At 33.1% G+C, this 12,799-nt stretch overlaps 1 protein-coding gene across 2 annotated transcripts in view; it reads right to left on the bottom strand.

Annotated features, from left to right (window-relative positions):
* LOC131046193 (cyclin-dependent kinase D-2) overlaps nt 1–7,577 on the bottom strand; it is a 50,776-nt gene extending 43,199 nt beyond the window's left edge. For both annotated transcript variants that reach the window (XM_057979868.2, XM_057979869.2), the window contains exons 1-3: nt 7,055–7,577; nt 3,379–3,677; nt 3,115–3,223 (exon numbers count right to left, since the gene is read on the bottom strand). In XM_057979868.2, coding sequence (XP_057835851.2) covers nt 3,115–3,223; nt 3,379–3,677; nt 7,055–7,264 — 618 coding nt within the window. In that variant the 5' untranslated portion in view covers nt 7,265–7,577. The remainder of the gene's footprint in view (nt 1–3,114; nt 3,224–3,378; nt 3,678–7,054) is intronic.
* Nucleotides 7,578–12,799: the final 5,222 nt, after the last annotated feature.

Here is a 12,799-nt window from a genome sequence, read left to right as displayed (position 1 = left end):
ATGCCCAATACATACCTTGTATAGTGTCATGTTCGAATTTTTATTATCCCAGCAAGAATATTTTATAATATCCAATCAAGTTTAGTTTTTAATTTCTATACAATATTATGTAAGATGGAAACTATACTTTTTCCAATTGGTATTTCTGATAATTAGTCTAATTTTAATATATCTTTGATTCTTTAAAAGATAGCAATCAGATTTGTTGATAAAGAGCAAATGCTATTAACTTGAAATTTTAATAATGTCTACTAGAAGATCAGTTAACTTAGCACAATGGTGATTTCCGTGCTAATCACTCTTGAGAAATTGTGGGTTTTTGTCCTTCAATTCCTACCATGAGGGGTTCATCCTTGGGTTGTAGTTCCATGCTCCAAAGGAGTAATAATCAGATATTAAAAGATGTATTCTTCATATAGTAGTCACTTCTCCTTGTTTGGTGTCTCTTCTATATCATTTTCCTTCAATAGCCATGATTCTTTTCATGCCCCTTCACTTTGATAATTAAAATTTAATTTTATATTTTATTTTTTGAAATTTTAATTTTTTATTATTATAGTCCCATTTAGAAAGGGGGCATCATAATCCACCCTTCCCAATATTGCTTGTCCTCAAGCAATCACAAATTAAATTATTATAATCCCAATTCAAAACAGGGGCATTACAATCCACCCTTCCCAAGATTGTTTGTCCTCGATGAATTACAGACTAGGATACTCTTAGAATTTCTTCTTCACTTGATTAAGTCATTTTGAAGATACTAGAATACCAAATCAATCTTGGAAATTTGTAATTCCCAATGCTCGATCCAAAACTAAGACCTATATACTCAATTTCAAAAACTAGAAGATAATTTGGCATGATAACATGTAGATCATCTTGGACATTCATCTCTTTTAACTTTTTATGTAATTTGGGCATTGCATCTTCAATCGTCACATCTTTTAACTTTTTATGTAATTTGATGCTAGAAAAGGTAATCTACTAACTTCAAAAACAACTAGTGTTAATATTGGATGTATCTATTATTCTATGACTAGTGCTTGCAATCTAAATTGTTGATTTTGGCTTTCATTCCCTGGTTAATAGTGGAACATTTGACCCAGCATATCTATCATTTTATCAATCTCTTTTCAAATTTCTCTATAAGAACTTTCCCTAAAGGAGGTTTTCCCTCCCTATCTAGCATAATCACTTCTTTTGTCATTTAGATGATATAAGTTCTATTCAATAATATCTACTGGCTGTATTTTTAAATTGCATATAAAGAATACTTACAGGCTAGCAAAGTCCAGCTCTGATACCATTTGTAATATCTCGTTTGAATTTTTATTAAACTCAGACAGAACATTTCGTAATATCCAATGAAGTTTAATTTTTACTTTCTATACAATAATTTATAAAGTGGGCAGAAACTATATTTTTTCTAATTAATACTTCTGATAGTTAATTGAATTTCCATATCTATATATCTCTTTTAAAGATAGGAATCAAATTTGTTGATAAACAACAAGTGCTATTAGATTGAAATTTTAATAATGTCCAGTTGAAGATCAACCAGCTTAGCACAATGGTGATTTCCATGTGAAATTGCTCTAGAAAAACTGTGGGATTCTGTCCTTCAATTCTTGCCATGAGAGCTTTCATCCTCTGTAATGTAACATTCTAGAAATTCCTTATTTTTGCCTTAAATAAATATTCCACACTCACAATAATACTTGCATAATTAATTATAAATATTAATTTAACTTCAAGCTTATAATTTTGATAACTTTTAACTTTAAATTAAAAGCTTAATACCAATTTGAAAATATTGAACTTATATTCTGGTGTAATCTTTCCTCCAATCTGCAGCTTCTTTACTCGTATAATTGTCTTGAAATGTTTCCTAAATTTCTGTCTAAAGTTAGGGGTTTTCATCCACAACTGGACAAGAAAAATTAATGGTTTTCATCCTTAAATCTCTGGTCTTTGAGGGGTTTTATCCTCTGTTTGCTGAACCATGTTTCACATTCCACAAAGGGATGAAAATCAGATATAAAATATATTTTTCCATGATACCCTCTTCTCCTTGCTTACTCTTTTAAATAGAGTATTCCTACAAAAGTCACTACTCTTCAAATGTCTCTTGATTAAAAACTTAATTACAATTTCATTTGGTGATATCATTTAATGCAAATGGCTGCCTTTAAACTTTTGTCCTCTAGGGACTGCCTTTTATTTTTTACAATTCCTTTCTCCTTTTGATATACTTTTGTCTTGTTATACTTAAGATAAAAACCTACGACTCTTGTCTCTTGTATTACTTGGTGATGCGGTTTTGTCTGATTCAGAATCTGAAATCAGTGGCTGTTTAAAGCGTAATTCTTCTCCGTCTTGCACTGACTACTCACAGGTGCATCCCTTCTCAAATGTTTTTAATCCTTCACACTCTGCCTTAATAAAATATTAATATTTCTGAATATTTTAATCTCAAAAATGAATTCAATAAGCAAACTTGTAATTCCCATATAAGAATTATCAAATCAATTTGGATGTTTTCAGTCAAAGTTTAAATTCAAAGAGGGGACACAACATCCTCAGGTTAAATGAACTGGAGTTCCATGCTCCAAAGGAGTAATAATCAGATAATCAAAGATGTATTCTTCATATGGTGGTTACTTCTCTTTGTTTGGTGTCTCTTATATATCATTTTCCCCTTCAGTAGTCATGATTATTCACATGCCCCTTGACTTTTCATAAAATTAATTTTTTATTTTATATTTTATAATTGTATTCTATTTTATATTTTATGTTTTGATATTTTAATTTATTATTATTATAATCCCATTTTGACATTATACCTTCAGGTGGTTTATTTTGTAGTTTGCTTATTTTCACAAAACCAGTGCCAAGAATCCTTTGTAGCCTATTCCATGACAAGTAACCTATAACAAATCTTTAACTTTACTAAATTCATTTTCCCATACATTAGAAAGAAAGATACCAAGAGAAGCCCAGGAAATTAATCTCCAAAAAAATATTCTTACTATCACATTAGATAAATCTGTAAAACAGGCCTGTAAATCCCCAAAATGTTCCAGCTATCTTTTGAGCTTAAGCTGTAAAACAAACCTGATGAGTAAATCTGCGATTTGGACTACCAAATAAACGGGCAAGTCCAAAGTCACCTAACTTTAGTTGGCCATCAGGTGCTATCAACAAGTTGTTTGGTTTCATATCCCTGTATAATTCAAAGCATGCATTACAAACTTCTAAATGGCTTGGACATGCCTCTGACATACTAGAAATTGTCACTAACAAATTTAACAAACTGAGAAGCAAAATTGTTCCAAATAATTGAGGCAACAACTTAGTGTGCCAAGTGCCAAGAGTTACCTGTGTAAAACCCACTTTCTATGGCAAACAGCAAGGCCTTTTAATGTCATCTGCATATATGATTTTATATCAGCTGGAGAGAGATGTATGTTTCGGTCTTTTATGACTGTCTCAAGATCACTCTCCATAAACTCAAAAACAATATGTAAATTCCGTTTGTGCGGATAAGCATCTATCAGCTGTATTATGTTTGGATCCTTTAGCTCCTTCAACAATTTTATTTCTCGCAAGGCAGTCACATGAACTCCTTCCTTGGCATCCCCAAGATGGATTTTCTTCACTGCAACAGTTTTGTTTGTCTGTATAGCATATCATAATCTATTAGAATTTGAAATAAAAATACAGAAGCAAACAAAGGTAGCAATACACCTGGCACAAACCAGCACAAATTTCAAACATATTGATGAATCTAACAAAATCACTAGGGAATGAACAATTCCTAAAACTGAAAATGCACATCTAGAACTCACAGAACTGCTGAACTTACACCAACACCTATACCTTTAAAGCTCTGAGAAATAAAAACAAATACTGAACAAAACAATCCCCTACATAGAAATAAATAAAGAAAACACTAAAAAAGGTATGTATGAAACTTAGGCCAAGCAAGATAGCTACAAACTTGTCAATAACTTATCTGCAAAATGCGGGAGGGTAAAAAAGGTTATCAGGAGTACTACAAATAAAGACCAAAACAGAAAAGACATGATGTAGAAGTTGCTAACCAATGCAAACAAATTTCTTCTTAGACGGCAACAATAATTTCTATACAAGGAGAATATTAATGTGGAATAAAATTCTATCACAGCATAAAGATTGTAAAGTGCCTTCTTATGGCAGCACATACAGGCAGCATCTTGTCCTCTTTTGACTTGCTGGCAACCACAATAAATAATAATCAATTCTCATAATATTGCAGAAGGCAAGAAAATATTTCATCTCACCGCAACATGACAACCTTCTTAAACAGACTCAACTTTATTCTTATGATTCTACAGGGAAACATATTAATATACTTCTAAGTTCTAACTGTTGCCCTGCTGAAAGAAATTTCTAGACTAATCTCAAATGAAATCTCGTTTTATGTGCCATAGTTGCAGGATGACAATATCTGAAGTTCAAATTGGATGGAGGAAGAAGTCTATTCAACCAACGGATGGCACAGTTGTATCAGTTATTGGCTAAAGAATACTACCAGACTCGACAGGATAAATCACAAATCTATTGCATACAAGGATTCCAACTTTAGCAACATTTTTACAAAGACGAACCAAGGTTGATGTTGGGATGCTGCCACAATATGCTCAAATTACAAGCTATAATATCACAAATCCAAACTTATATTGACTAAACAGACAAATTGGAAAAAAAAAAATTAGCATGCTATATAGAGTTTGCAAGGATGTTTCTATCCACAATACCATGTTGGTAAACTTTCACTGCCATTTGGGGAAACACACTGAGAACAACACAGTAACTCCACAATTGACAACTAACAGATCATTCGCATACATATTTTGGATTTCACCAAGATTGAAGCAACGACTAACAAGCACCAAGAAGAGACACAAATTCAAAAGTACAACAAATTTATGCAACTCAGATCAGAATCAACCGCTAACTAATAAAATATGCAAGACATTTTGGAATTAATGAATCATTGGAAACATCTGTGCAATTAAGCACTTCCCATACTCGCAAATCAGAGTTTCAAAGCAATCCCCCACAATGAATTAGTTTTCCCAATTTGTCCTATTGTAAAACAATTTCATAGGAACTTATTTCACTAAAATGAAAACAATCATGACTTCCTCACAAGTGACAATTTTAACAAAGTTAAAATGGGGTCACAATGTGATGGCAAGGATAGTGGAGTATAGTGGGAGTCTTAGGCCACCCACATGGTTCCGATTCCTGCATGCATGGTTTAGGCCAAGTACAAGTACTGTGAATTTATCAGAAAAAAGCTCCTTTATGCAGTAGGTTAGCCAAACAAGAGTTTGTTGGATCGTGAAAAATAGATCTCATGGCTTCTGGTGCATTGCTAGAATAATATAGAATCCCACACTTGCCAGGCCAGCTGAATGTAATGCCAGACTCATCCCTCAAGGGCTGTCATTCTTGCATGGACAAGGTGATGTCATGGAGAGCTTCTCTAGATAAAGTATAAACAACTCAAACATGGTCCAATGACACTGGTAACATGGAAATAAAAAAAGTCAAATGACATAAACTAAATAGCAAAGATGAGTAACTAAGTGATTTAGGGGCTTGGGAAGAATTGCCATTTCATAGTGAACCAATCAAAATTAAAATGTAGTTGCTATTTCAATGTCCTATATTACTATTGGATACAATTACAAATCAACCATTAAACATGACCTAATAATGCTGCAGAAAAGAATTAAAAATGCCGATATAACACAGGCATATTGCAAATAGGATAGCAAGTTAAGTGGGCTTGATTGTGGTTACAAGTCTGTGGATAGGTGTGCTTGAGCCAGTTTAATATTAGGATGAATGAACTCCCAATCAATCCCAGTTACTACATAAAAGTCCCGACAGTAGTACCACCCAATGCCATACAATAATTCATTTCACTTGTTTCAATAATTAAATCCAACCTCTCCACCCCAATGAGCAATCAGTGCCAAGTGAAATATTCAAGCTCGTTTAAAATGAATCGCTACATGAATGACTTAAAAATTATATGCTTCAACCAACTGATGCAAAAAAATGAAATTTCAAAATTATTTGCTCAGTCTATGCTCAAGCATTTAGATGGGGCATTTATACAAATAGTGACCCAGGTTGTAACACCTGGCAGGCACTACTCATGCTTAAGCAGTCATCGAGTTAACACTGCTTGATAATTGTGGTGGAAGAAATGGCTTTCACTGAATTCTTGATCTACATATGCCAAAGCAGATGACTTATTGACTAAAGGAAATTTCCATGCTGTGATGAACATAGCATAAAGACTTGTTGGATAGAGACCTGTTCCCAAAGAATCAAAATTAGTGGGGCACTAACCCATTATGCTAATGATGGCACAGGTTAAACACCCGGCAGGCATGCCCCCCAAAGTGATCTCCAGCTTAATGTAGCCTGACAGGCATGGTAGAAGAGTTAGCATACGATAAAGCGGCTAGTTTCTTGACCAGAAACAATTTCAGTATTGTTATGGACATTGTAAAAACACGATCGAAATGGCTTACTAAATCTAAATGACCCGCTATATCGAAAACGCAATCAAGAAAGGTTTCACGCAACGCTCACCGCACAGGACCTCGTCTCTAAGCAAAGTCATTTAGCATTTCAAAAGGGGGTAAAAACTAATCCAAAATTTTTGGGCACTAGACACAACTGTACTTCTTTTTTTCGTAGAATGGCTTGGTTTGACATGTTTACACCACTCCCACAACAAACTAAATCAATATAATCCTAAATCCTAAACCCTAAAATCATTATTTGAAAAAAAAAGAGCCCAGCAAAACACCCTCGAAAAAAGATTTACTGACCTAGAATTCCTCCTTCCGAATCACCATGAAACAGCAGAATTGCAAACAATCAAAAACTCTTAAAAGCAAATGAATGTGCAGTACCATTAACAGTTTAACTGCAAACGAATCAAAACAAAACAGTAGTTGAAAAATGAACGATAAGAATGACTTACCAGAGTATCAAAGGCCTTGTAGACAGTACCATATGTACCCTGTCCCAAAGTGATACCCTTTTTGTATCTCTCTGAGGGATCGGCTGGTCTCACAAGCCCATTAGAGGAAGAAGGACCATAACTATTAGTAATGTTAGCATTGCTGCTGTTACGTATGGGTTCAGGGTTCGACTCTCCATCCGAACTCGGTTGCTTGTTCAAGTCCACCATGTTATTCAGTATTGGTGATTTGTTTCACAAGCTCTGTGGTCCCAGATTGTTGGGTGATGATTATATATGATTACTTGTTTACTCTTGGATCCTTTGTTTTCCTTGTCCTTTTTTCCTCCTGAAAATGTTGAAATGGCTGAGAGGAGAGGATGCCAAGAGAAGAGCAGGGACCAACAGGGAATATGGGAATTTCTCCTGTGCCTGCCTTTCTTTTACGCGCTACAACGACCTTATTGCTTCCAATATTAAGACTAGGAACTGTACCCAAAGGTTCAATGGGCGTGCCTACAGTTTTGGAGAGGATTTTTAGAAATTGAGATCGAGGTAAATTGAGCTGTATTGGATAAAAGACAAAACAATAATAATCACATTTATTTATCAATTATATTTTTTTAAATTATATATTATATTATATTGTGCAAGTTTTGGAGAGGATTTTTAGAAATTTTTTGAAATTGAGATTGAGATAAATTGAGCTGTATTGGATAAAAGACTAAACAATAATAATCACATTTATTTATCAATTATATTTTTAAAATTATATATTATATTATATTGTGCAAGTTTCAAAATGATGATTATATCAAAAGATGTTCTATCAAAATTCATATAAATGAAAACAAAATATTATTATAATATTTATAATAAAATAGACAGTTAATTGTTATGATTTATAATTTAGGAGAGTCGAACTAATTGCTTATTTTAATAGAATGTATATAAATTCTAATTTTAGTAAAAAGAAAAATAGATTATGATTGGTTTGTTGTCTTTAATTCTTTGTTATTTCTAATAGTGATTATTTTGTACTATCATAAGTAAAATTTTAAAGGAAAGAAATAAAGTTGTAGTCATATTTTAATGAAAAGTATTTAATTACGTTGATAGGTGTAACCTACAATGGCATCGCCATAGGAGCTTAGCATGTCCATGAAAGAAAATTAAAAAACAAACAGTAAACAAAACAAGGCATGTGTCCATTTAGAAGATTTAATTTGTATTTGATTTGTTTTTTATGTCCACCATTTAAAGTAGAAGACATGGGCGTGTTTCCATTAAAAGATTTAATTATTTCATATTGGATATGATTTGATTTTAATGACTGTGACTTTCTATTTTTGTTGCATTTTAGTTGCAAACAATTTTTCATGAGTGCAACTTTCTAAATTTTGAAGTAAAAGATATATCATGTATTCTATATAGATTAATCTTAAGATATATATGCTAGTTATATACATACATACCTACCTACATATAATTGTTCATCTCATGACAAAATTCGACCTAGGAATGACCACAATCTTGAATAAAAGTTATTGGGGGCCAATAGTGTCAAGCACAAACATGGCAAAAAGACTAATCTTCTCAAGCTGCAAATGCAACTATGCACACGAGAGTTCCTCATCTTATGACAAAATTTGACATGGGAACAATCGCAAGCTTGGATAAAAGTCATCAAGGACAGCATTGTCAAGCACAAACATAGAAAAAAGACTAATCTTCCCAAGTTGCAAATGCGATTGTGCACGCAAGATTTTGGAGGAACAACTTTGAAGGGTCCTTGTTATTTAGTCAGATGTAATGGAAGGAGTTGCCTAAACAATAATCAAGGAAAAACACTTGGCTCATGTTCATTGTTCACAATGCCACACTAGTGGAGCTTTTTGTGTATAACATCATATGAACCTCAGAGGACTTCAGTTGGGGAGCCAAAATGTTCAATAGATGCATCATCCTGAAGTATCAAGAAAAAACTACTAATGTTGTATCAATACTAAACAAAGAACTAAAGGAAGGATTGTTGGGTGACGCAACATGTCACAACTAGGAAGAATGAATACATGAATAAAGCAATAAACTAATATGAGATGACTTTGGTAGAAACAATTAGGAGACTTAAGCCTTCTTGATGTGATATAATGAGAGCCTCTTTATCCCTCAATAGATTGCACGCTTACAAGAAATTATCAAGCGTTTATGCATTTTATTATTTGTTCTAGATTAGAAAGTGCAATGTAAGAAAAGTAATGTAATGCTCTTTTTTTTGTGGTAATATAATGAGAGTCCTCCCCTTGGCAACAATTTGCCAAAAAATGAAACCACTTAAACCATTAACACCAATTAGTTTGTGGGTTGATAGGATTGGATGTTTGCCTTCAATTTAGATAGATTGAATTGAATGATTTAGGGAGTCTCTACAATTTTTTTCGTTATTTTTAAAAGTATGTGTACATCTCCAATATAAATGGAAGTCAATATTTAATTGTTTTAAGGGTACATGTGTGTATGCCAATGTTTTAGAGAATTAAATGTTTTGTAAATTTTTATTCATATTTTATTTGATAAAGAGTTATTTTAAGTACATAAAATAATTAATAAAATTATTATAGATATGTTCCCTATTAAAGGGTCTAGTGGTGTTGAGACAAGTATCAAATGAAGATAAGTCAAATGAACTAAACCTCAACTTAGATGGTATAAATTTAATTTCTATGGAGTGGCACATGGCAATATAGGGGTTTTTACAAGGCTACATGTGTAATTAGAAATTGGAAGGGATAAACTTTAAGTGAAGCCTCAAGACTATTGTCGAAAGGAACCAATAACAAGGCCAAAATTTAAGCCCTAATCTTAGGGCTCCAATCACGTCTAAAGCACAAATTCATTAGATGAAAGTAGAGGGGGACTCAACCTTGGCAATAAACACAATAAGAACCAACATTCTACATAATTAGAAATTTGAGGTATTATTCACAAAAGCAAGGTGATTGTCAGCATCTTTTGATGAGTTTATGATGAATTGTGTTTATAGGGAGGCTAGTGGAATGATCAAATCACTTTTCCAATAAGGCAATTAATAGGGAGGAAATATGTCAAAATAGCCATGTCACACACTCCTTCCATCTAAGTTGTGCTACCTAGAGGAAAGGTCCATAAATGATGGTGATTGGATTCAAGCACTTCGTGTATGGTTGCAAATTAAATCCGAACTAATACAATCATAGCTTCACGCTTGCAAAATAATTCACATTTAATGCGGGAGGTGGTGGATCGCCCTTATATTTTGTTTTTGGGAGAGTCCTCTACAGTTTTATTCTTACTTTGTCATGCAACAACAATGGACACCTTGATACACCCAATTTATCCCAAGCATCAAGGCTTTTCTTCAAAGAGGTGACAAATAAAACACTCGAGGTGGTATTCAAGACCCACCATGGCCTCATTATAGTGGTTGTGAAAGTGGGTTATTGGGGAGAAAATTTTGGTCATTGATAATCATCACAAAGTCAACACAAATATTTCATCTTGCTTCACGACATCCCTTCTATAGCTCAAAGAAGAGAAGGAGATGGTGAAGGCTTTTCTCTCAAGTGATAGTGAATAAACATTTGCTTAGGGATTTAGAGGAGATTCCAAATGTTACTAGGTATAGTGTACATATATTATTGCCAATGGATTTCTAGAGGGCATGAGAAGACTATGATTTTTTGGTATGGCATGCCTTTTTGGCATTTTTTTATTACACTAGAATTATTTTCAGTACCATTCGAAAGCAACTAAGGGCTACTCTTTTCTTAGGGAGATAACAAACCTAGAGCCAATGTATGGGATTGAGTGGTTGTTCTAATTTATTAACAAGGGAGTCAAGGACTAAAATGAACTGAATATATTTTAAGGATTTACTATAATTAGACATAGGTTTGCTAGTTTCTCCTAAATTTTGTAATCCTTGATAAAGGGACTCACTTTGATAATAAATTATATAATATAGCTAGGAAGAAGGATATAGGCATATAATACATTTGGTTTTGAATATGGGTCATGATTCAAACAATAAAAGATGTGAATTTGCAATATAATTTCAATATAATGGGAATAGTCCTCTAGATTGCAATTCATGTATATAAAGATATTATATATATGTTGAATACATTTATCTAAAATATGAAATGAGATTGGTATTTTTAAGATAAATGAATTTAAAAGTATTAATATATTATTCATTTGTTTTTAATTCAAACTATTACAATTCACAAATAGATGAAAAAATAGATAATGAAGCACCCAAAATTGACTCAAGATGTTGAAGCACCCAATCTAGGAGCAATCAATAATGATGGCTTCAAGCATGAGAGAATATAGAAAATTCACATCAAGAAAGATGCAAGGAGCAATTGGTAGAAGGAGAAGGGGGAATGTCTTTAAGCCCTGTTTGCAATCCTCTAACTAATACAAAATAAGGGGAGGAGCCTTGAGATTAGACAACAATATCAAACCAAATTCTACAATAAGAAACATTAGAAGAAAATGTGAAAAGGGATAGAAAATTGGCTGAAATAATTGACAAAGGTTTTCAACTGGAAGAAAACCTTGACATAGAGGCAAAGAGATCGTAGGTGAGGACGAGAAGAAGGACAAATCCCAATGGGGGAAGTGAATTTAAGGAAGAAGAAGAGGGAATCTTGGAAGAGAGAATGAGAAAATACAATCAAAGATCAATAAATCCAGGATAGGGGAGAAGGGTAAGAGAGGTGGGAGATCAATTAAGGAAAAGATAGAAATCACATGCAATGCAAAAGGGAAAACCAAGGTGCAGTTGAGATCTAGGAGGGGATTCACCCTTCTTGAGTCACAATGTGGCTCATAATGTGGAATTCTAAGGGCATTAAAGTCCCTAACAAAACGCATATGATCAAGTGCCAAATTGATCAAATGATGGTAGATGTTATAATGATTCAAAAGACCAAATTGACCAAGCATGAATCAACTAAACTAATGGAAAAGTGGAGACAACAGAAGGGGTGTTTTTGTTGAAGCTCATAGGGCATCAAGGGAATCAATATGTTATTGAAACCAAGTCAGATTAAACTGAGCACAATCATTAATGATCAACATTGGCAACTAGTGAAAGCTAATACTCATTGGTTGCAAGAACATATTTTTTGGATAAATATTTATGACCCAACAAAAATAGCAAAGGAGTTGTGGGAGAATCTATTCAATGTCATCCACACATTGCAAAGGCAAAGATTTTGTCATGTCTCATCTTTTCGATTGATTAAAATAATGAAATAAACTTGATTTGGATATAATTAGTTAGTTGTGATTCATTTTAAATGGTTAAATATATTAGAATAATGATGTATTTAAAAAGCAAGAAGATGATCTAATTAACTGATAGGCTTTAAGTGTGGGCTTTTAAGCCCAAAAAAAGAAATTTCTCTCAAAAAATTGTCACCATGTTTGGTCGTGTGGTTTTCCCCAGTGTTCTGGAGTTATGAACACATCTAGATAGCATTTTCTTGTCATTGTGTAGCTACCAACGCATAGTATGCCCCACCTGCCTCCTTTGTGTGTGCACCTAGTGGGTGATGTTATATCATCAACATTTCTTGTCGCTCATGCAAGTTTTGAAGTTGTAAACGCTAATCAAATTTATTTATCAATTATATTTTTTAATTTATATATTATATTATATTATATTATATTGTGGAAGTTTCAAAATGATGATTATATCAAAAGATGTTCTATCAA

Source organism: Cryptomeria japonica, chromosome 2 (genome assembly GCF_030272615.1).
Source record: "Cryptomeria japonica chromosome 2, Sugi_1.0, whole genome shotgun sequence".
Classification (NCBI taxonomy): Eukaryota; Viridiplantae; Streptophyta; class Pinopsida; order Cupressales; family Cupressaceae; genus Cryptomeria; species Cryptomeria japonica.
Note: the sequence above shows the minus strand (reverse complement) of the source record. Positions and strands in the feature narration are given on the sequence as shown.